Source organism: Mastigoproctus giganteus, chromosome 5 (genome assembly GCF_048544385.1).
Source record: "Mastigoproctus giganteus isolate SK-2022 chromosome 5, ASM4854438v1, whole genome shotgun sequence".
Classification (NCBI taxonomy): domain Eukaryota; kingdom Metazoa; phylum Arthropoda; class Arachnida; order Uropygi; family Thelyphonidae; genus Mastigoproctus; species Mastigoproctus giganteus.
The window spans coordinates 85,628,506-85,654,854 of NC_143579.1; the positions used below are offsets into that span (position 1 = coordinate 85,628,506).

General features: G+C 35.9%; 1 protein-coding gene across 2 annotated transcripts in view; it reads right to left on the bottom strand.

Moving 5' to 3' along the window:
• The window catches only part of LOC150085539 (inositol polyphosphate-4-phosphatase type I A), a 557,621-nt gene that overhangs the window by 20,002 nt on the left and 511,270 nt on the right, over nt 1-26,349 (bottom strand). For both annotated transcript variants that reach the window (XM_090373328.1, XM_090373327.1), the window contains exons 21-22: nt 25,856-25,962; nt 6,917-7,071 (exon numbers count right to left, since the gene is read on the bottom strand). In XM_090373328.1, coding sequence (XP_090229454.1) covers nt 6,917-7,071; nt 25,856-25,962 — 262 coding nt within the window. The remainder of the gene's footprint in view (nt 1-6,916; nt 7,072-25,855; nt 25,963-26,349) is intronic.

The following is a 26,349-nucleotide window of genomic DNA, read 5'->3' on the forward strand; positions in this document are numbered from 1 at the left end:
CAGAATTGCAGACACTTTCAAATTCAACCCTAATTCACGGCTTTTTTTCAACAGTGACCTGTACTTGCTAAGTAATTCCGCCGGTCTATATAAACGAGGAAGATGAAAAGTTGGTTCTGTGAGTTTGAAGTTGAACAATAAATGGATGTTGGCTGCACGTGTTTGGACTGTTTTGAAAGAACGAGTGGGTATTATAGAAGCCAATTCAGAAGAACAGTGCTCATGGAAGTATCTGCAGAAAGGCATGCAGCAGAAACAGAACGTCTATGAGACAGAGAGTGGAGAGACTCTGTTAGAGATAAGTTATTAATTAACCTAACTGCCCTCTTCTGAATGTAATCCAAAAGCCTGAGAGAGGTTTTGGGAGCACCACCCTAGATATGGGAACAATATTTCATGGTAGGGCAGATTTTTCAATTTGTACAGAGTAAACAGTTGTTTAGAAGAAAAGTAATGCCGAGAGCGAAAGAGAAAACCAAGTTTTTTAGATGCAGAGGGAGCAACATTTGTAATGTGCTTGTGCCAAGAGAGATTAGAAGTCAGGGTACTAGAGATATATCATCTTGCCTAGAAATCAGAGTGTCACCAAAGGTAAGCACAGGAGCAGAAGAATCCTTTTTGCAAGATATAACACAGGACCGAGTTTTAGAAGAATTGAAATTAACTAAGTTGTCTTTGCCCCACTGGAGAGTTACCTGGAGATCAGCATTTAAGGAATTGGTAGAGGATATTCAAGAAGTTGAAGCTGATTGGGTAGGGAGAGGTTTCTCAAACTGGAAAGTGGAATGCAATCATCAAAACTATGGAGAGCATTTCTTGTCAATGGAAGAAGGTCATTAATATACAAGAGGAAAAGAGTGGAGGAAAGAACTGAACCTTGGGGGACACTAGCATTAGTGGAGAAGTTAGATGACAGAGAGCCATATACCATTACCCTCAGTGAGCGATCTGAGAGAAAACTGGATAACCAATTACAAAAAACAGTTGGCAAACCATAAGATGGAAGCTTGTTTAGAAGACCTTTATGCCAAACACGATCGAAAGCCTTTGAGATGTCAAGAGCAACTGCTTGTATTTCAACGAACTTTTGCATTGAATTTGTCCATAAATGGGTAACACAAGCCAGATCACTAGTGGATCGATACTAATGGAATCCATACTGGCCATTGTTGATCAGATAGAAGGTTTCTAAATAGTTTAGGAGCTGGCGGTTATTTGATTTCTCCATTACTTTAGAAAGAATACAAGTAGAATTGGATGGGAGGGAATCGTTAACCTTTTTTAGGAACTGGCTGAATATGAGCAAATTTCCTGGCTGGATATGAGCAGAAGAAAAAACACCTTTGGAATAAGAAAGTGAAAACAGGCGGCAAAGAACAGGGGTAAGTTTAAGAGCACAGGTTTTGAGAACAAGTGGAGAAATACCATCAGGACCTGGACCTTTTTTGGCATCAAGATTCGTCAAAATCCTTCTGACTCCTTTTGACAGAATACCACAGGAGGCATTGAATGGTGTGATATGTTTGTTATTTGATTTTTAAGAGCATTAGCAACTAAGGTCATATTGCTCTGGGGATATGTGGTGGTCATTCCCTGACCTTTCTGCATTCTCCGTATTTGGTGGGCATGGACTCGAACCTCGGTGGAATCAAGAAGCGTGTGCTATGCACTGCTGCTCCTGCCCACCTGGCTACGGAGGCGCCTGCATTGAATGGAGCGTGTTGGGAATGGTGGGAGGCGTTTTACCAAGATCATTAATACATGAGTTGGAAGTAAAATGGGATGCTAGCAGGTCAGCTTTACCCTTGGCTGAAGTGACAATAGAACCATCTGGTTTTGACAGAGGTGGGAGTAGAGATGGGCAAAAGTTTCGGCCGATAGCTCTGGCAAGAGACCAGAATGCTCGGCTACCATTAGGGCAAGAAGAAAGTTTTCTACTCTTAGTCTGTTCAAACTCTAGTTTGGACTGATTAATAACTGCTTTACAATTGTTGAGAGCTTTGGTGTAGGCAGAAAATGAAACTGAAGAATTAGAAACAAGCCAATTACGGTATGCAACATTCTTCTCTTGAACAGCCTTAGCACATTTATTGGAAAATCAAGGTTTAGATAAAGGATGAGATTTTAAAGTGGAGTGTGGAATAAAGGATTCCATTCCTGCAAGAATAATTTCACTGACACGATCTGAGCAAACGTTGACATCAGAAGTTTTGAAACAGTAATCCGGCCAAGGAAAAGAAATCTCGCAGGTCATCCCATTTTGCAGTCTTGTAATGCCAAGCAACACGAGATTGGTTAGGATTGTCTGGTATTCTGGTAGGTAAATGAACAAACTGTCCAAGATCATTGGTAATTGCAAAAGTCTCGGCATCTTGACCAGCTAGAGTTGTGAATATTAAAATCACCAAGGAAAATTACCTCACTGTTACAAAAGTTGGACTGGAGAAAGTCAAGTTGCAAAGAGAGGAAGTCAAAGAGTTCCAAGTGATTAGTGGAGTTGGGAGAACGGTAAAGACAACAGATGAATTTGACACAATGAGGTAGAGAGATTTTAAGCCAGAGAAGATCGAAAAGAGGAGATTCCAAATTACCAAGTCTCCGACAGGGAATATCGGAACAGACATAAGCACAAGTACCACCTTTGAGGTGAAAGGAATCGTAAGGCGAATAATTTGGGCAACTGAGATGATCAGTGGTTGAATCAACCGATAATTGAGATTCTGTTAGAAAAAGTATGTGGGGTTTAGCAAACTGTAAGTAGAAATGGACACTGAAATTAGAACTGAAGCCATGTATATTTGTGAAATGAACTAGGAAGTGTTTGGGGGATTTATATCTTTTCTCAGATGAGTTTGCTGTATTAGTTTGACAATTCATGGTGTATTCAATAGCAAGAAATAGTGGGAGGGGGAGATGCTGTATGAAGTAATGAAATTTTTGGATATGGTGTACACATGGTTAGAATGAAATGGTGCGAATGATTTCAGATGATAAGTGCATTAATAAAGAAACCATTGACAAGTAATAACCATGGATTTGAAATAAATGAAGGTTTGTGTGCAGTTCCTGCTCCACATTTCTTAACAGAATTTATGACAGGCACAAGTTAGCACTCCACAAAACTCACTGAGGCTGCTGAAAGCAAACCCACCTTCCTGAATTTTATCATTATGGGTGATGAGACGTTTTCAGTACAGCTACATAATGGCTTAACAAAGTGTGTAGTGGAAGTTGGCAAACGGTTGATAACCTAAATAAGTTTAAGGCTCAGCTGGACAGGTATTTCGAACGAACAGAGGGGTGAAATGGAAGTGGTTATTTTTTATTTATTATTTATTATTTTTTTTTTTTGGCTGATGCTGCATAGGCTTGCTTTCTTGCATCAAATGCCTCTACTAATGCTAATGCTAACTGTCCAATGCTAAAAAAGTTCACAAAGAAAGGTCAAAAATCAAACCATGCTGATAACTTTCTACAATAACAAAGGAACTGTGCACAATTGCCAAAGTGTTACTGCTGCCTTCTATGTGGGTGCTTAGAAACGTTTGTTGTTGCAGAGAATCTATCATGTGTGGCCTCAGTATGGAGATGATGGCAGTTAGTTAGCATTAGTAGAGACATATGATGCAAGAAAGCAAGCTTATGCAGCATCAGCCAGAAAAAACAAAAAATAAAAACTTCCACTTCACCCCTCCGTTCGTTCGAAATACCTATCCAGCCGAGCCTTAAATTTATTTAGGCTATCAACTTCCACAACAAGGGATGGAAGTCTGTTCCGCCAACCAACTACCCACTGGCTAAAGGCAAATTTCCGCACATCTATCCTACATCTGTCTTTCCTCAATTTGAATTTATGCCCTCTCAGGTGATTATTCTGAGCAAGAGGCAGAATCCCATCAGCACTGAGCATGCTCAAACCATTCAAGACTTTATACACCTCTATCAGATCACCTCGCCAGTGCCTAGTCTCCAGACACTGTAATTTGCAAAACTTAAGCCTTTCTTCGTAAGAGCAACCCTTTGTTCCATTCACTAACCTTGTTGCCCTTCTCTGTAGTCATTCCAGCAGTTCTACATCCTTCTTGAAATGAGGCCTCGAGACCTGTATACAGTACTCAAGGTGTGGCCTGACCATTGCCTTATACAAGGGAATAATCACCTCCTTATCCCTGCTAGAAAAATTCCTGTATATCATTGATAAGACGCCATGAGCTACTCTTGCACCCGTCTGCACTGCTCAGAGAACTTCATATCTGTCTGCACAATTACTCCCAGGTCCTTTTCATTCTCTACTACTGTCAGTGTAGTACCACAAAGTTGATATGTTGCTCTGGCGTTGCTGTATCCCATATGTAGTACTTTACATTTGTCAATGTTAAACTTCATTTGCCACCTCTCAGCCCATCTGCTCAACCTTTGCAGATCCTGTTGCAGCAGCATAGTGTCAGTAGTGTCCTTAACAACCCTGACAACTTTTGTATCGTCTGCAAACTTGGACATTAAGCTTGATATACCATCATCAATATTATTTATAAATACAGAAAACAATAATGGACCCAACACTGAACCCTGAGGGACTCCTATGATAACATTAGTCCACGATGAGCAGTGTCCATTGATTACCACTCTTTGTCTTCTCCCCCTCAACTACCCCTTTATCCATAGCAGCAATTTGCCTCCAATGCCACACTGCTCCAATGCAAGTTCCTCTTGCATTGCAGTGCACCAAGCCACAAGGCTCTCATTGTTTCGTAGTTTTTGGCTAGCAAAAACGTTTGCGTACTGTCGCTCACCATATTCACCAGACTTGGCCCCGTGTGACTTATTTTTGTTACTGAAGCTGAAAGTGCACTGAAAGGCTGTTATTTTGACAGCATCTCAATGGGCCTTTTGATGTTGACACAAATCAAAGAGTTGTGACAGTAACATTGAACAGTGTATCAGTCGTAGCCTTCCACCAGTCTTTCAATTCAAAAATTCAAGTCACTTTGAGATAATTGCATGCAGAGTGTGGAAGTGGGGGAAGTTATTTTGAATAAACCAAAGTTAGTTTACTCATACATAGGATCATTATTTTTTCTAGCAACAGTCTCATTTTCCAGTTGCTGCACTGTGTATTTTAGATTTTTTCTTCAAATAATATTGATTTATGTTTGTTTCCGAAGTATGGTATGCCAATAATGTTTTTAGGCTAAACTGAGGAAAAAAAAAACAACTTTCCCACTGAGAAAAAAGCAGTGGATTAAGCAAAATGAAAATTTAGAAATCTTTTTAAAATACAAATAATACTTAGCACTAAATCTCAACACTATATTCAAATATTTCAACTAAATATTGTAAAAAAAGAAAAAAGATCAGATGACAAATAGTCTAAACCGAAAAATAAATGAGCTAGATGCTGGTACATTTCAATTGAAATGTACCAGCATCTAGAAATGTACCCCAGTATACATAACTGTAAAAGAAAATATAAAAATAAACATTTTATTTTAAAATACAGTCAGTCCTCGCATAGCACGATAGTTGTGTTCCTAGAAACCCTTGTGCAATGCAAAATCGTGCAATATAAACAAAGGCCGTATGGGAAAAATTTGGTTAGGTGCCGACCACCCAAGATTGAACACACATTTGTAACCCAAACATTACCAAACACAATAAATTATCGTAATAAAATATGACTATTACGTAATAAAATATTGCTAATGCTTTTGCTTCTATTGTAAGCAAACTTGTTTTTTGTTTGATTTTCTATACAAACAGATGACAGCCGTTCCATCTCTTCCAATTCTTTGTGTCTTGATCTAATGAATTTTAATTACACTTTGAGTTGTTCCTGCTATGAAAGTTGTTTTTATTTTCTCTGCATTCTTTATAATTCTCGGCGTTGCCTCATTTAGGCCTGTAGCACATGCAATATCAAATGGTCTTTTATTTCACTCAAAGCATTTCACAATTTCATATTTTTTCTATCGACAGAGGCGGACTGGCCATAAGCCTTACGGGGGAAACCCCAGTGGGCCGGAGGCTGGTGTGATTTTGGCCCTAAACGCTAGTATGAGACCACTACAAATTTTCCCAGGTAAGAATTTTTGACCCAGCCTGCCTCTGTTTATCGATATTGCTTTTCTTTTTTTCTCTAAATCTGTAGTGTTTTCACCAGGATGCTTCCTTTTCACACCTTTTAAGTATTTTGCTTATTTTTAGGAAATAAAGCACAATTACAAAATGAGGAGGCACGCTTGATATACATAAACAAAGCTGTGTGTGTGTGTGTAGCAACTGAATAAACAACACCGTAAAGGCTGAGACACACTATGAACACCTCACTAACTCACATTTTCCTAAAGCACATTTCTGGGGGTTACTACCATAAAACAATAAAAACAATTTCCAGCTGCGTTCCTGCTAGTGGAATCTGTTATAAACTGGTAGTAAACTCGATCTAATTGCATTTGTGATAATACCAATAGTTGAAATTGTGTGGGTTTTTACATTATTATGGTGAAATGTGTTTCCCCTTCTCTGATATAAAAAACATAAATACATTTTCAGAATCTTCTCTTCATTCCTATTGTGTTGCATTCAGTTGGGGTGATTCCGCGTTCAACTGCCATTTCTTGTAAACACAAATCTTGTAAATACTTGCAAATCGATATCGTTCCTTTATTTATAAATCGTGTATGATCGAATTCATGTAGTGTAAACACGTGTTATACAAGGACTGACTGTATATCACTGTTTAATTCTCATTCTTTGCTATAAACTGAAGAAAAAATATTATAACTAAACTTAGGTATAAATATATAACACTAAACTATATATAACACAAAAATACCCAGGTGAAAGAAGTGGCTAAATCATGATTTATTTTCTGATGAATAGTATATACTTGTCCAACATAATATGCAGTTGTTACCTTCTCATACACTCAAGAGCTCGGCATACTTCATTTTCTTCAAGGCTGAATTCTTTCTGAAGAACCATTGTTTGTTCCAGAGTGACTGACATTGAGGTACGGTCCTTAGCACTTTTACAGCTAGTGAAGCGAATTCCTCCCAAGTGTCGACATATCTAATTGTGGAAAAAAAAAAATTTTTTTTTTCTTTTAACAGTGAATATAATACAACTCTAAAAAAAATTACTGCATTAAACAAGATTTACAGTCATATGAAATTCACAAGCATTAGAAAGGTAATCTTATACAAGCAAGCATAGATATTCTGCATATTTCAAAAAGAAAAACCTTCCCCAATCAATCATGTCTACCAACATATCTATTATACCTACCAAATTTTATACATTGAAAAACAGAATGCAATGAGATCTGGCTTTGGCTAGATCCTTCTGCAACTGTGTTCCAGCATCATCTGAATGGCATTCCCAAACTTTTCTTTTAAATTAACATTAACTGAATTTGTGCATAACCATATGTTGCAGAAAGTAAATTTCTCATGTGCCTTGAAATGTAATAAATTGTATTTTAAAGTTCTTTGCTTTATTAATATATTTATATTTTTTCTATTCTGTTCAATTACATAGTATCAGTTACTCCGAAATCTTTATGTTCCGCAACCTGATTGAGGATGACTCTAATGCACCAGGTGTCAGATTAAGTGAATTGACTGTCACAGTGCAGTCATATCACTGAACAACTTTGTAACCTAATCTTCTTTCACAAACAGATTCTCTTAAAAAATTGAAACATATATACATAAACATAACTCTCTATAACCCTGTATAAACTAACCTAGCCTTCTTTTAACAACAAACACAACTATGGTACACAACATTAATGACCCGAGTCATTGATGCTCCTTACAAAAAAAATAAATAAATAAAATAAAATAAAACATGTAAAATATACCCCTCAAAACATACAATATGTGATGTCCAGATACATTTTTCCACCTAATGTTGTGAACTATGGGCTTGGCACACCCAGGGTCCTGAGCTGGATATCATCATCATTCTCTTTCGTGGTGATTCCTTTCTATTGTTGACTCTCTCTCTCTTTCTCAGGGTAACATGGGAATTTTTTTTTGGCTGGTGCAACATAAGCCTCAGGCTTCCTTACACCATATGGCTAATAATAATAATAATTGTTGCTATACATGGGTAGGGTCACCTATTCACGTATAGCGGGGCTGTGTAATGTCAAAAAAAGCTGGCATTAGGCGGCCCTGCTCATATATGGCAACTGTAATTGAAAAAAAAAGGTAGGTCCATAATCAAAAAACATCTGCATATTTGAAAAATTACGCAGACTGAAAATCAGATACAAAACTAAACTGATTGGAAAATCAGAAGACACCCCACTATCAGAAAACTTCTGACAAAATTGTGAGAGTTGACAGTTCAACATTATTCCCACAATTCCCTCTCTCTGCCACAGCTAGTCCAGGAAGTAATTTATTCTAGTAATCTACAACATATTGCTCAAAAGTAAATGAAGTTCAGTTTTTTTTATTTTTTTGTTACATCCTAAGATTTCATATTTGTGCACCCTGGTTCTTGTCTCATTACAGTGAGAATATCCCAAACTCCCATGAAAAGGTATCTAACTTGCCATGCTTTACAGAATACATTTTCTAAGTAATTTCTTATAGGAAAAATGCTTACAACTCCTTCGCAACATGAATCTTCTTCATTAAATTCTTTCTAGAAGTTCTATGTTTTTTAGATGCTAAAGACCCGAATACAAGATACCAAGTGTGATCTCAATAGGATCTTATATAGAGGAGTACAGTAATCTCTCAGTGTCACTTCCAATTACAAACTACATCTCAGAAACAATGGTTTTTCTATAAATATGATATAATGGGAAGCAAATGACATACACTGGGTGGACAGAAATCATGGGATGCCTCGTGGTAATGCATAGATCCAAGTAAGGGCCTATCCATTATGAATTCTGTCCTTTCGGTGTACATTTTTAGGCTCACTCACATATATGCATATAGTGTCTATTGTTTTCACCATGTTTGTCTGTCTATCTGCAAATAACAGTTCATCTCTCAGTGCACAGAATTTCATGAAATTTTATATTTAGCTATTTTAGAATGATTTGTCAAGCTATCCCAAATTTTATTACAAATAGAAATCGAGCAATTATTTATTATTTTTTTTCATACATATCACAGGCTAGAGTCCTGCACTGAGTCAAGTATCCATAGATTACTGCAGTGTGGGTCAGGATATCAGAAAATTTTGTAGTTTGTGGGTTAAGTGCAGTTTCAGCTTTCAAATGTAAATAATTTAATACAGTAATATCAAAAATTATTATATTAATTCATAAAGTAATCATTTTTATTAGTATTTTCTAGGTAATATTATTTACTAGATTACACCTAAAAGGTACAATTAGTTTCCTAGATTTAAAATTAAATTTTAATACCCTCTCTCAATATTGCATTCCCAGATGTGAAAAGTACACAAAAATACAAGAGCATAGATGTCCTTTTTTGATTTCTGAATTATCTCTGATTATGATATTACTGTTGTTGTTGTTGTTATTAATTTATGATATCATATTGCTTCTAATTATGAAATCTGCACTCAGTGCTTCAGAATTAGAAATGAATTGACACTAAAAATGAAATCATTCAGCACAAACCTAAAAGAAGAACACATTATTAAAAGTTTCCCAAAAATTGCACATTGAAGGAATAACTTAGGATTGCATTCATTGTAGTAAATGCAAAATTACTTTATAATTTAAATAGCTTATCATGATACGTGCAGAATCTTATGCATTTTCATTTTTACTGTTTATTAAAATTATTTAAAAAATATATATATTTGTATATACAGATCTGAATTTGTAGATTTGAATTTTTATGGTACACGAGTCATGCTGCCCCAAGTCAATGGAGGTAAAATGTGAAGTATATGAAGATATAAAACAGAGTATACATTAAGAAAATAAAAATTATATAATTAAGAAAATGCATAAAGTTTGAAATCAGAGCTAGAAGTTTGGGGGTATGGGTAAATGCCTACCCCAATTGGCATGGCAATCATAATTACTAATCACAATTTATACAGATCATGCAATAATGCTGACTACATGATCTGTGTAAATTATACAGTATCATCTGGGTCAATATGGCGGTAACATTTTAGGAAATGCAGTTTTGTCTGGTCCTTTTCAAGTATATCCCTCCCTTTTGTTGGAGAATTGGAGGTAACGCTTTTCATCCCCATCAACAGTGCTAATGAAGTAAGTAAATGTTTTTTGCATCTGGATTGATAATTCAAGGAAGAAGTGTGTAGCTGAACCCAGAAACTGCTGATGTCCTGTTTCTACACAGAAACTTACTAAAAATTTGTAAATCATATTATAAATCTGTTTCATCCTTTTCTTTTTATTTAAATTTTTTTTGTTATTTTTATGTATTATATACAATATAATAATATATTAATAGTGCAAATAACACAAATTTTCTTAATATGTCATTTATTTATTAATATTTTTGTGCAATGCAGGTAAAAACAATGTGGACGGGTTCAGTTACAGGTCTAATAAAGTTGACTCATGCAGGACTGTAACACAAGTTATATATATACTGTATATTGTAGATGAAAACTGAATGTTATTTGCTGCTGGGTGATGACCAGAGGAATGAATGGGTAATATGGAGGAACTTGATTTTTTTTTTGGTATCAGTTTATTAAATATATAAATCATGAATTATTAATATTTTCTTATTATATTAATTCCAGCAGAAACATGAAATACACTATATATTTCAATTGTTATTAAAATTCAGATGGAAATAACTAAAGAGCATTACAAAATTGTTAACTGCAATTCAATTTTTATTAAAAATCCAAGAGGAAATAAAGTATTACAAAACCTTGTGTGCATATTACATGAGGTATATGCAGTGAAGTGAAAACAATTACTTTATATATTATTAGTTAACCAATTGGCAATTAATTAGTAACAAAATAACTAATTATTTACTTTTCATTCAATTAATTACAGAAAAGGAAAAAATCAATTAATTTAAGAAAATTAAAAGCACCCAAAATGTAATGCACTGCATACATAATCTAACTTGTCTATTTAATGTATATTTAAATTTATCTTATATTTTTTATACAGAGCACATCATTATATCATAGTAAAAACAAAGTGCAGTATTCTGATATATTATAGTGTGCTATGACTGATAAAAGTAGTATAAATGAATAAAGTTTCATCCCAAGATCTTGCAATGGTCTGGTCCACGGCGGCCTGATTTGTTTGTACTCTATTTATTTATTTTAAATTTACCTCTTCTTAGATAGCTCCTAGTAATGATAATATACTGTACCCACAACATAAATATCAGGAAAAGCATTTTCTATTCAAGACAGTGTGTGGAACAATGAAACAAAATGAAGCTCTTGCAAGGGGGTAAGAGCTCATTTCTCACATAATACTCAGTAATACTTAAATTATTATTATTATTTTCAACTTTATAAGTTTTTATGCCATTTTCTCACAAAAGTTCCCACCATCTCTGATTTGCAAGAAAATAAAATACTAAATGGTAGCAACGCTAATTTTAAAACCTGTACTGTGCTCTACATGTCTGTACAGTACTGGTTAAATATATTAAATGTTAAATGTATTTTGTTCTCAGTCATTTTACTTTCAAGTTTTGGTTGCTGCAAAAAAGTTCATAAGACTGCATGTTGGTTTTATATAAACAAATCTGTGTTGTCAAAATTTTTGTTGTTAAGATCAAATGTCTGTAAATTAGGAGTTACTGTAACAGAAAATATATTTATAATGTATATATTTTTTCTATTTAAATGGTTGTTCAAATGAATTTGTGTCTATTTTACTTTGGGTTTCAAAAAAGTATCCAAAATTACCATAGATATTTACTTTAGTTGAAATTCCTTACCAGGAAATTCACTCTCCTCATTTGAAGAATTCAGGTGAATGGAATCAATAAAGTGAATGGGAGTAAAGGGAAATATAAGGTATATTCTCACTGGTAGGTGAGACAAGTACCAGGAGATACAAATATGAAATCTTAGGACATAACAGGAAACTGGATTTCATGAAGGGCACTGGACTTTTAGGCAGTATTGTACACAACATTACTGGAATAAGTTATTTCCCAAGATGGCTGAGGCAAAGATCTTGACAAGATTTGTCATTACTGGTGAAAAAATGTTTACTTCCAGAGCTTTTTTCCACGAGGCCAGAGATATACGAACCACAAAAAAAGAAGATCCAGGCTGTAAGGAGGACCATGTCCGACTGCCCAGACATGCTAAAAAAATGCACAAATATGAAGTTCTATAAATATTGTAGCCATGTATATTATTATTTAGAGCGGGGGGGGGGGGGTGCAACCCTTTCCTACTCACAACCAATAAATTTAATTTAGATGACAATGGTGCATGTCTCTCATCTATCTGCCTAAGAAACAATATGAAAAATATGTCACTCATAGGTTTTGAATTTTGAATAGTATTTATTATATTTGTACAATGAAGATGATACAGTATAATGAATAGAAAAACAGAAAACAAGAATAGAAAAACTCTCACACTTTCACTGTCTGTACATTTAATTAAGAATGTTATGTCCACAAAACAGACTAATAAGTTTCAGTAACAAGTACAATAACAGCCATCATAAGCAGAGGACAAGATCAGAAGGCTTATATACCCAATTGTTCAACTACATTTTATTTATTGTATCATATTGCATGGCATTGTAAGAACTACATTGTAAGTCACAAGGGGGTTCCTTAATTTTGCCAATTAAGGAACTCTGGAAAGAAATAAAACCCAATCATAACACTTTTATCATTTAGCATGACATTGTAGTTCCTACAATTGGACATGGGTTGTGCACACATGATTTAGAGTAGAAAATATTTGTTTGCAAATCATTGCTGATAGTTTTTTTTTGTTTTGTTTTTTGTAACGTGTATAAAATAAGCTATTTTCAAGAAAAATGCTATGCTGATTATTACATTAGGAAAAAAAAAAACAGTAACAGCATACACAGATTTTTTTTTCTCTCTCAATTCTTAATGTTTAAAACTTGGTTCTCAATCTTTAGAGGAAGCAAATATTGCCCTGTGATGAAATAAAATGCAGAAAAGAACTCAAATTTTATTTACTTTAGGAAATTATTTAAATATTCAAAACTATCACTTTATCAAGTCTTTGCAAAATTTTTCATTACACCACACTTATGTACAACAGATGAAATATCAGCTGAGATCTGCCAATGGAATGTATCTGATATTACTTTTCCAAGACTGACCTTTCCTCACTTAGAATTACATTTTGCAACATAGTGCTATTCTCTTACTCAACTGTCTCATAAGCATAAGAAACAGTAATACTTGTTTTATATTACAAACAATATTACAAGTATTGTTTTGTAATAAACATTACAAAACAATACTTGTTTTGTAATATTTATTGGTAAAATCCATCCTGCAATCCAAGTAAAAGCACGATGACTTTAAAATTACCACATACATGTCAGCGATACTGCCTTATATATGATTATGTTTAATATTAGTGTTGGTATGAGTATATAAAATGATACAGGAAAAAAAGCTTATACAGCATCAGCCAAAGGAAAAACTAAATTTTACCCACCTAATTTTCCCATTCCTCCTCATACTTTATCCAACAATCCTTTAAATTTATTCACACTACTCACTTTCACGGTATTAGGTGGAAGTTTATTCAAACAGTTAATTACTCTCTGGCTGAAGGCAAATTTCTACAACCATCATTTTTCAAGTTAAATTTGTCCTCTTTGTGTATGTCAGCTGAGGAAGAGTAATGATGCCATCAGCAGTTAGTTTACTTAACCCTTTTAAAGCTTTAAGCACTTCAATTAGGTCACAACAACAACACCACGACATGCACCATCCCAGTCTGCCTTCTCCACTACAGAATTTCTGGCACAGAGGAGCATTTCAGTCCACTTGCAACTGCTGTATTCACCAGACCTCGCTCCATGTGATTACTTATTGTTCCCAAAACTGAAAAAAAAAAAAACTAAAAGGAAATTATTATAAGTCAATAGAAACAATTCAAAAGGCTTTTACCAACACTATACAGGGGCTGACAGATGAAGCCTACCATATTTTAGCATTAAATCAGCTCACACACCAACCATAAGAATAAGTATTTACTGTAACTAAAATATTTACATATTAAAATAAAATAAAATAAATATTTAAAAAAACTGCTATTATATTAAATTAAATTATATACATGTAAAAACATTAAAACTGTGATAAAATCCTTAAGATAAAATACACTAAAATAAACCGGATTAAAAGCGATAAAAACAATAAAAGTCTCTGGAGCTTTCGGAAGCATCGGCTTCCTTCCTCAGCAGTAACAAAACTTTCTGCAGCACGTCCATATATAACAGGCTCACGGTACCTATACACGTGGTGCAGTCGGCGCATGGTCTGAACTGGAAGCGGAAATAGCTCGGGAACGTGTTAAGCAGAACCGTTCATCCGTACTTAGGATGATAGTTTCAAACAGAGGATGCATACGCATACCTCTGTCCCTATTCATAATATTGTGGTCGGATGAACAAATTCGTAGGCTCTCGAGCCATTTACGGTTCCAGAACCCATGCGCTCGATCCACGATAACCGCATCCTCTGGGGAAATTTGATGCTGCTTCTCCCAAAAATGTTCGGCCACAGCAGACTTATTGTAATCAGCGGTTTTTATAGCATTTGCATGTTCCCCCAGATGATCCTTGAGCCGTCGTTTTGTCTCGCCCACATAAATTTCCCTAGAGGATGTGGTTATCGTGGATCGAGCGCATGGGTTCTGGAACCGTAAATGGCTCGAGAGCCTACGAATCTGTTCATCCGACCACAATATTATGAATAGGGACAGAGGTATGCGTATGCATCCTCTGTTTGAAACTATCATCCTAAGTATGGATGAACGGTTCTGCTTAACACGTTCCCGAGCTATTTCCGCTTCCAGTTCAGACCATGCGCCGACTGCACCACGTGTATAGGTACCGTGAGCCTGTTATATACAGACGTGCTGCAGGAAGTTTTGTTACTGCTGAGGAAGGAAGCCGATGCTTCCGAAAGCTCCAGAGACTTTTATTGTTTTTATCGCTTTTAATCTGGTTTATTTTAGTGTATTTTATCCGAAGGATTTTATCACAGTTTTAATGTTTTTACATGTATATAATTTAATTTAATATAATAGCAGTTTTTGTAAATATTTATTTTATTTTATTTTAATATGTAAATATTTTAGTTACAGTAAATACTTATTCTTATGGTTGGTGTGTGAGCTGATTTAATGCTAAAATATGAATTTTCCCAACCTCAGAGGCCTTTTTCAGGATATGAAGACTACCACAGTATTGCTTTAATGACTGGAAATGGCCATTGGAAGTGTTGTGTAGCCACAGAGGGAAGTTATTTCGAGGGTGATCATTGTTATTCCGCATAAAATTCAAAATAAATTTTTTATTGATTTAATCTTATTACTTTTCTGACGTATTTCTATACATTGAGTGGACAGAAATCATGGGATACTTACCTAGTAATGGGTAGGCCCACCTTTTGCCTGAATAAGGGTAGTCACACAGCAAAGGCATTGAGTCCACTAGTTCACGAAAGTGTTCCACAGGTATTTCCATCCATGCTTGCTGCACCGCTGTCCATAATTTCGTCGCATTCCTGGGTGGAGGATCCAAAGCTCGAACGGACCTTTCTACAGCATCCCAAAGATGCTCCACAGGGTTCATGTCGGGTGAATGGGGAGGCCATTCCATGGTGGTAAAATCTGTAGAATTGCTCTTCAAACCATGTTCTAGTCACCATGGCTCTGTGGGGAGGTGCACTGTCCTGCTGGAAGAGTCTATTGCCCTGTGGATGCACAATGACCATGAAGGGATGCAGATGGTCTGTATGGATGGACATGTAACCTGAACCATTCAGAGATGCACCTAGATGTACCAGAAGTCCCAACGTGTGCCAGTTGAACACACCCCAGACCATTACCAACCATCCACCTGCCTGAACAGGTCCTTGTTGACATGGTGTGCATAGCTTCGGGTGGTTTCTGCCAGATACACATCCTCCCGCCCGCTCGAAATAACTGGAAACAGGACTCATCGGACAAGGAGACCTGTCGCCAATTATCCAAGGTCCAGTGCCGATGTTCTTTCACCCAGTTGAGGCAGAGCATCCTGTGTTGGGGTGTCAGCAATGGGACTCTGGTGGGCCAGCAACTCTCATAACCTATTGTGGCTAATGACCTTGGTGGAGACATTTCTGGCACCTCCCTTGTTGAAGTCAGCGGTGATTTGTGCCATTGTTACTCTCTGGTTGGTTGAAACAATGCAAGACACGTCGACTGCCACAATCATCCATCATCTTTCTCTGCCCACAATGACACACTATTCCAGAAATGGCAAATTCCCGACACACTCTTGATACTGTTGAATGGGGAGTAGTGCAATTTCTGTACCACCTCTGCGATAGAGTGACCCATGTGTCGGGCACCCACTATCATCCTTCTTTTAAAGTTGGTTAACTCACGGCGTTTATCCATACTGACATCGAATTACCATCTACGTGAATGCAGTGTACCTATATACCTGACAAGTGGTGGGTTCCTCCACTAGCAAGACGGGTGACAGCTTTGCGTTGCCCAGGAATCAGGTATCCCATGAATTCTGTCCTTTCAGTGTATTTGTCTGTCTCCCCTCCCCCAATATATTAGTTTTTCAATCCCCAGCACGGACTCAATAGCATCAGCTAATATTCTTGCACCCCTTCTATTTAAGTATATCCTATCCCTGAAAAAACTCTCTCCTGTTAACAAGCACAGACCATGCTGAGAAAAAATTTTACCCTATGAGCCTTGCACAGACTCTGAAGGGCCTAATTGATTTACAAGGCTCTCAATATGTATTGCCTCCTATCATGTTTGGGTGGGATACCAGGCATGTTCAAATTTAATCCTAACACAACTTTTTCTTAATATTGCCCTGTACTTGTTAATTAAATCTTCAGATATCCTACTCTTAATATTATTAGCAACCACACATACAACAATATCACCTTCCACGCCCTTATAAGATGATATCTGCTCTATAACATCATCTACTTTTCCCTGTGGCAGACATACCCTGGTCCTACCACCTATACTTTTTGCACAACATATTTCCTTTTCCCTGACAATAGTCACTGACAATTACTACCTCCTTTGGGACCAGTGAATTCTTTCTTGGGGATTGCTGCTGTGTTGCATTCAGCTGAGCAGCCAAGAGCTTGATACCTGCCTCCCCTCTATTTTAATTGCTTTGAGGGCATCAACCCTGTTCTTCAAGCTCTTATAAACACCCATCAGAAAGCTGGGTTCACGCCTAATGTCCTCATACTGTTTCACTGAACACACACACAAAAATGTCCTCCTTGGCTCCAGAGCCACAAATATTGCACAAGTAGCACATGTTGTTAGGCTGTGATTTGTAGGAGAACTGCCCTCTTTAGTTCTCCCCACTACAAAACAGCACTCCCACTACTTTGAGCCTGTTGCTTTGCTACTCTAGTCTGAGGCATGATTTCCATTTAAATCCAATTAAACTTGAGAATAATACTAAACTGATAGATATCCAAATGCAATAATATGTATATAATATGCTATCAATTTCCATTATATGTATTGCACTAAGCCATTAGATTTGTAGAGTTAAATTCGTTATAGCCTTACTATAACTAAAAATATTACTTAGAACTACTTAGAATAACTAAAAACTACTTAGAATAAAGTTTATTAGCTAAGACAAAAAAATACACCAACCTACATGATTATTACCTACAATCTACTTGTTTACCATAACAAAAAACCTACAAAACCTATGTGTTACACGACACTATATTCATGCTAAATTAACAATAAAAAAGCTCTATGGATATTAACATTGTACATTACATACTACATGATAAAGTTATGTTAAGTTAAGTGTACAAATGTATTACTATAAATTATAGTTCATAACTCTCTTCTAATACTGATTACACTGGTATAAAACTATGTAGAAAATTTCCAAGTATCATCTATATCAATATTAAAACAATGGCAGCAAAATTTTAACATTCTTATCAATACAACACAATGGCGACAGAAGTTGACTCTGGTTTTTTAAGCAAATCCAAAGGCCAAGTAAAGTATAAATGCGCCAAATTAATCAGAGAATTACAAATAATTACTACACTACTAATTTTAAATCAAAAGTTATAAAAAACAGTAATTTCGAATCAATAAAGTTCCACATAGCGGCCCAGGAAAAAGCTTCTAGTCCTGATGGCCTCATCAGCAGATTTAATGCATAAAGGGTCATTGCTAATACAGTAAAATCTCATTAATACAAACTCGATTTATACAAAGTATTCGTTTATATAAAGCAAATACCATTCCCCTGTGAAAGGATAGGCTTTTCTATGTAAATATATTTGTTTATTACAAAATTCAGTTAATATGTATTACAAAGTTCTTTTTCACCCCATGAAAAATAAATATTGTCATTTTGTATGTTTAATACAAATCTTGGCAGAGCGATCCGATTATTGCCCCCGACCACCTGCTCCCCAAAGGATGGCACTGACTTGTTAGAAATTCGTTTTGTGTAAACAAAGGCAGTTTATGGTAGCTACGACGTCAAGTGCACTCTGAAAAACATCTTTCTGAAGGATGAGTTGTTAAATTAACAAAAGAATAAAAAGTTTTTACATGCACTCCTTTGCTCTCCACGGGAATAAAGTCAGTTGCAATTGTTACCCCAGTTCAAAGCGTCTTTTGCTATCGTATACAGCAATCTATTTTTTGTGCCATTTTATCTGAGCTGATGTCTTTTTCGAAACTTGTCTTTAAATTAATTTAAAATTTGTTTATATTAAATCTTATCTAGCAGTGTCATGGCAACAAAACATAGACGGACAGAATTAAGCCTGGAAATTAAATTAAAAATTATTCAAGAGGCTGATAGGATGGAAAGAAGCAAAATGGACATTGTAAAGGAATACAACATCCCTTTACCTACTTTATCTACAATACTGAAAAACCGAAAAAGACTTCAAGAAGTGCGTGACACTGAGCAGCGATGAAAAACAGGAAACGAATTCGTGGTGCAAAACACAAGGAGCTTGGAACAAAACTTTTTGAGTGGTACCAACAAATGCTTGCATCTGATTTGCCAATATCAGGTCCAATTTCATCATTAGCAGGGGCACATGATGCAAGAAAGTAAGCTTATGTAGCATCAGCCAAAAAAAAAAAAAAAAAAACCCACCCCCTTCTCATTTCACTCATCCAGCTGCTCCAAATGTTTGTTTAATTCTGCCTTGAATCTATTTAAGCTATCAACTTTTACGACAACAGATGGAAGTTTGTTCCAGCAATCAACCACCTGCTGGCTAAAGGCAAACTTCCGCATATCTATCCTTTGAATTTATGCCCTCTCGGGTGATTATTCTGAGCAACAGGAAGAATCCCATCAGCAATGAGCATGCTCAAACCAATTAAGGTTTTATACACCTCAATCAGATCGCCTCGCAGGTGCCTAGTCTCCAGACACTGTAATTTGCAAAACTTAAGCCTTTCTTCGTAAGAGCAACCCTTTGTTCCATTCACTAATCTTGTTGCCCTTCTCTGCACTCATAGCTTCGTAACTTGCTACTCTGTTCTCACTTGCACATATCGTGTTACTTGTAATTTGTGTGTGCCATGTTCTTTGTTATTGATTGCTTATCTTTTTACTGTTTTAAATTTTAACCCCGACCCACAAATGTCAGTGAACAGAAATGTCAACTAGTTAGTATTTTTAACCCAGTCCATATTACAGTATGTATTAATTATTCTGATTTTCACGTATCATTTAATTTTTTAATTGGTAAGGTAATAAAGGGTAAATTTGTGCTTAATATAGCTTTACTTTTATAGCCTGTGGATAATATTCCTCCTATTTTCGCTAATTAGAATCGCTGTTTAACAGAATTAAAATTCAATTCACAAACATGATCACAATGACCGGCACTTACTACATATTGTATAGTGAATGGTACTTTACTATGGTGAGTTCATCGTAATGTGATTTGATTGTACAGTGAACCAATTGTAAAGCGGGGTTCCATTGTATTTTTAACTATTTACGTGAAACTTTGCATAATTGGGGCAGCCGCTTAATCAGGCCAAAATGCACTAGTCCCGATGTGTGTCAAATAACCGGAATCAACTGCGCGCGCGCGCGTGTGTGTGTGTGTGTGTGTGTGTGTGCATATATATATATATATATATATATAGAGAGAGAGAGAGAGAGAGAGAGAGAGAGAGAGAAGCTGTTTGGAAGCAAAGTAATGCAAAGAACAAAAGAGAAAACGCTGTTTTTTAGATGCATAAAAAGCAATATTTCTGATGTGCTTATACCAAGAGAGATTAGACATCAGGGTAATCCCTAATAGAGATATGTGATCTTGTCTAGAAATCTGAGTGCCATTGACAATAAGCATAGGAGCAGAAGAATCATTTTTGCGAGATATATATAAATATATATATATATATATATATAAATATCATATATAAATGCCAAGAAGAGCAGGACAAACCAGATCGGACCTTTACGTAAGGGAAAGGGGATAGTAATAAATACACCAGCTGCCGTTGCAGATGAACTCAACAGTTATTTTGCATCGATATTTACAAATGAAAAGCCTTTTGTGGCAATGGGAAATTGTGGGAGCGAAGTTAAAAAATATGTAATTAATGATATTGAAATTTCGCAAGATTATTTAATGAAAAAACTTTCAAGCCTACAGACTAGTAAGGCTCCTGGAGTTGATGGAATATACCCTATAATCTTGAGAGAGGCGGCAAGCGAGTGCATTGAACCACTGAGGCTGGTTATGCGAGCATCACTAGACTCTGGGGAGATTCCCTTGGATTGGAAAAGTGCAAATGTATCTCCCATACATAAGGGTGGCTCTAAAAGTGAAGTGGGAAATTATCGACCTGTCAGTCTGACTTCAGTAGTAGGGAAAATCATGGAGGCATTGATCAAGGGTGGAATTCAGGATCATTTGGATAGAATTGAAATTCTCAAGGATACTCAGCATGGTTTTGTAAAGGGAAAATCATGTTTAACAAATCTGGTTCGCTATTTCGAAAGGGTCACTCACGAGCTGGATTTAGGAAATAATTTCGACATTGTTTATTTAGATTTCAGCAAAGCTTTTGACTCAGTCCCACATGAGTGGTTGCTTTATAAGCTGGAACAGGTTGGAATCACTGGGAAAATCCTTAGATGGATAGAAGGATGGCTTCAGGGCAGGAGGCAGAGGGTTGTGATAAATGGCTATTCCTCAGATTGGGTTGATGTAAGAAGTGGGGTTCCCCAAGGATCAGTATTAGGACCACTGTTGTTTTTAATTTTCATAAACGACATTGATGAAGGGATAGAGGGCGTGATGTCTAAATTTGCAGATGATGTTAAAATTGGTAGAGTAGTTAATGATCACTGTCAAGCTGAGCTTCTTCAGAGAGACCTAGATAGACTTCAAGAATGGTCAGAAAAATGGCAGCTGTGCTTTAATCCAACAAAGTGTAAGGTATTACACCTGGGAAACAGTAATCCCAAAATAACTTATTCACTTGGTGGAGTTCAACTAAACCCAGTACTGGAGGAAAGGGACTTGGGTGTTACGATACGGTCAGACATGAAATTCTCTGAGCATTGTAAACAGGTTGCAAGGAAGGCCCATGGTGTCCTATCGATGATCTATCGAACTTTTGCAAGTAGAGATAGGGACGTGATAATCCCATTATATAAGGCCTATGTTAGACCACACTTGGAATACTGTGTTCAAGTATGGAGACCGCACCTAAAGAAAGACATCGAGCTTCTTGAAAGGGTGCAAAGAAGGGTAACTCGCCTGGTGAGATCGGCAAAAGGGCGTCCTTATGAAGAAAGACTTCGAATATGTGGGTTGCAGAGTTTGGAAACTAGACACCTTAGAGGAGATTTGATTGAGGTGTTTAAGGCTCTGAGAGGCATCAGTAAAATGAATGAGGACAAAATTTTCAAGATTATAAATGATGCTAGAACTAGGGGACATAAATTCAAGTTACGCGGGGAAATGTTTAGATTGGACTGCAGGAAGTTTTATTTTAGCCAGCGAGTTATAAATTACTGGAATAAGTTGCCTTCATGGGTGGTGGAGGCCGACAGTTTGGGGAAATTCAAAGGTCATCTGGATAGTACTTTCGGGTAAGGGAAGCGCATAGGATGATAGGATTAATTTCCTTTTTATTTAATTTTTAATTTCATTTTATTATTTTTATTTATTTATTAATTATTATTATTTATTTATTTAATTTTTGTTTTTATCATTGTTTTGTTCGGATTTTTTTTTTTTTTTTTTTGGCTGGTGCAGCATAAGCCATAGGCTTTCTTGCACCATACGGCCGTTACTAATACTAATACTAATATAAGACAGGAAGCTTTAGAAGGATTGAAATCAACTAAGTTACCATTGCCACGCTGGAAAATTACCTAGAAACCAGCATTTACGGAATTGGCAGTGGATATTTGACAAGCTCAAGCTATTTGTGTACGGCATGGTTTCTCCCACTCTTTTCCTCTTGTATATTAATTGTCATTAATATACAAGAGGAAAAGAGTGGGAGAAAGAACTGAAATGGGGAACATGAGCATTAATGGAGAAATTAGAAGCCAGAGAGCCATCTACCAGCACCGCAGTGATGATAAATTATTTGCCCAGTCCAAACTGAGATGGGGGTGGTCCAATCAAGATCTAATGTTTGCTAGGCTGTAATTCAGTTCTGGCAGACCTCCACTCTACTGCTGACCTACTGCCCTGCTGTCCTAGAGCATAAAAGGCAAGAAGCTAGGACAATTACTGAAACCACTTCACAAACCCAGAAGAAACTTAATAAAACCACTGTGCAAACAAACCCTCCAACATCTTGAAATCCAAACATTCCATTTACACTGGTCATAACAAGTTTCACATTTTTATAGTCTTTTTTAATATGAACAGTGTACAATGGGAATTATTGAGTGTACATTACCACTGTGAAGAAACTTTTGTCTGTCTTTAAAGAAGTGGTATATTTTTAGAGACAGTTCAAGTAAAATTCAAGAATTGTGATATACCAACTACTTCATAAAGATCACTCAAAAGATCATAGGGTAAAATTTTTCTCAGTGTGGTCAGTGCTTGTTAACAGGAGAGGCTGCTTCTACAGGATGAGATATACTTAAATAGAAAGGGTGCAAGAATATTTGCTGATGCTCTCGAGGCAGAGTTAGTTGGGTCGGAAACACTGCTAGCATGGGGAGGGGATACATAGACTGATAGATTAACAATGGCTGCAGGCAGAGGTGAAAGTGATTCTTGCACTGCTTCTATTGGAAAGAGCGGCAGCCTGGGAAGCAAGACAGAATTTTTCTCAGTGTGGTCTGTGCTTGTTAACAGGAGAGACTGCTTCTACATTTGTTATAATTATTTTACACTTAAATAGAAAGGGTGCAAGAATATTTGCTGATGCTATCAAGCCAGTGTAAGGTGGGTTGGAAAAATTGCTAGAATGGGGGAGGGATACACAGGCTAATAGATTAAGAATAGCTCCTGCAGAGAGAGAGATGAAAGTGATTCTTGCACTGCTTCTATTAGAACAGGCAGCAGCTGGGGAAAACAAAGTAAGGAGATTTCAAGGATTGCTGAGAGTCATCATAGAAAAATAAATACATTGGCTGTGTTAGGGTAACTAAGAGTAGGAACAGGTGCATATATATTTGCATGTATACCAATGCTATGAGCATAATTAATAAATTTGATGAATCCGCAGTGCTGGTCATGACATGATATGCAGACATTTTTGGGATATCAGAGACATGGCATCACTCAGATATAAAGGAAGCAGAATTTGAATATGGGGAGTACTATGTGTACAGAAAGGAGAGGTGGGAAAGTGTTATGTTCTTAGTTAAGAGTCACATAAAATCTAGGGCACTATATCCAGTTGACATGGGTGACCAGTGCAATGATGAGTCAGTCTGGTGTGATATACATAGCACTGGGAAAGCAAAAATGAGAATGATCTATTGAATTATATTAAAGGAGGCAGCAAAGGAAGTAAGCAAACCCTCAGCCATAATTATGAGAGCCTCTTTGGATTCAGGTAGGTCCCCACATGGACTGGAGATGTGTGAATGTATCTCCAATTCACAAAGGAGGATCAGAGGGTGACACGAGTAATTACAGACCTGTTAGGTTAATTTCTGTTCCAGGAAAAATAATAGAGTTACTGGTTAAAGAAGTAATGCAGGACCATCTAGACAAAACAGCAGTTATACTTTAGACACAGCATGGGTTTGTTAAGGGGAAATCTTATCTGACAAATTTGATTGAATACTATGATGTGGTCACAAACCAACTGAATGCAAAAAATAATTTTGATATCATATCCTTGAATTTCAGGAAAGCTTTTGATACTGTTGCAAATAAAAGACTGCTGTACAAATTGGAGCAGTGTAGCATTAAAGGAAAGTTGCTGCTCTGAATAAAGGAATGGTTGAGTGGGAGAAGATGGAGAGTGGTATTCAATGGACACTGCTCTTCATGGACTAATGTTATTAGTGGAGTCACCTAGGTTTTGGTGTTGGACCCATTGTTGTTTTCTATATTTATCAATGATATGGATGAATATATATAAGGCATAATGTCCAAGTCTGCAGATGATACAAAGCTAGCCTAATGCATACCGTTTAGATTGTCATGTTTGCAAGTAATTATACAGTTTTCGTCCATTTGTATTTGGCAATACAGTAAAAAAAAAAAAAAAAGAGAGAGAGAGAGAGAGAGAAAAAGAAAGAAAATTATCAAAGGTTGTACCATAATAAAATAATAACATACACTGCCTTGTTATCACATATGCTTCAATAATGCAAGTTGTCATGTATTACAGTTTACAATATACAAAAATTGACATCTCTACTTTCACTATCTCATGAAATATTGCATAGCAGCTCACTTATGATAGGTCCTTCAAGTGCATAGCTGTTAACAAAGCATAAAATATTGCTACCATACAGTAAAGCTGTTAAGATTCATCATGCTTCATCCCTGTCAGGGTATAAATAGAAACTTTTTTTTTTTAATTCAAGTCATATATCCATCATTTTATTTTGAATTTTTTTTTGTCAATCTAACACAGATGAATCAGTACTAGTGTACATGAAGGCTCAGATACAGACTAATATGGCACATATTTTATAATTAATGATATAAAATAATTATGTTTTTAATTCTTATGGTTAAATATATATAAAAGAAAAATAAAGGGTAAATATAAAAATAAATCATACCTCTCTACAAATGAGGCATATTAGTTTTAAAGAAAATTACTTTAAAAATGACTCCTGTTATTCCAACCCTCATTCTTGGAGACCAAAATATTACCACTTTCTTATGATTCATTAAGGAAACCTAACTGTGAATTTAATTTCTCTCTATGTCAAACAGTTTCACTGCAATTGTTTTGAAATACTCATTCAGAGAAATTGTAAAAGCTCAGGCAAACTAAAGTTGAAAATGTTCCATAAAAAGTGTTAAAAATTGAGGAAATATGGGTTTTACAAATTATTTCTGCTGATATAAGAGACAGGAAAGAAATGTTTAATGAAAATTAAATAAAAAATATAAATTAGCATTTTGATTGTTTCTTTCGTTTAAATTACTGAAATATAGAGCGGAGATATAGTAATTTTGAATTGAATATGATATTTATAAGAATTTATACTTACCTCAGCAGCTAGATGTAAAATTTCTACATTCTTGCTCTTCTTAGCTAGTATTTGAGTTTGTAACTGTTCAATAAGATCTTTCACATGATTCTCTGGTATCCGGAGAGCTAAAATTTACATAAGATTTTAAAAATGATAATTAGTATTAGCCTTATGATGAGCAAATCCCAGGAATTTGATGCACTAGTCAGAACAATATATATATTAAATAAATAAAATAAACTACCTGTGTGTTTTCCTCCTCACATTGGTACTTACCAAGCTGACCTTTGAATTTTTCTAAACTGCCAGCTTCAAGTACCCATGGAAGTAAATTATTCCAGTAATTAATTAATTTGGATAAAAACTTCAGGTCCCATCTAATTGCCTAGTTACTAAGCACTATAGCCCACATATTCAAACTGTTTCCTAATGTGTGCACCTTACGCTGATCTCACCCAGTGAATTTCCATGTCTAGATCATAGCAAGGAGATTTTTCTTAGGAGCAATCTTA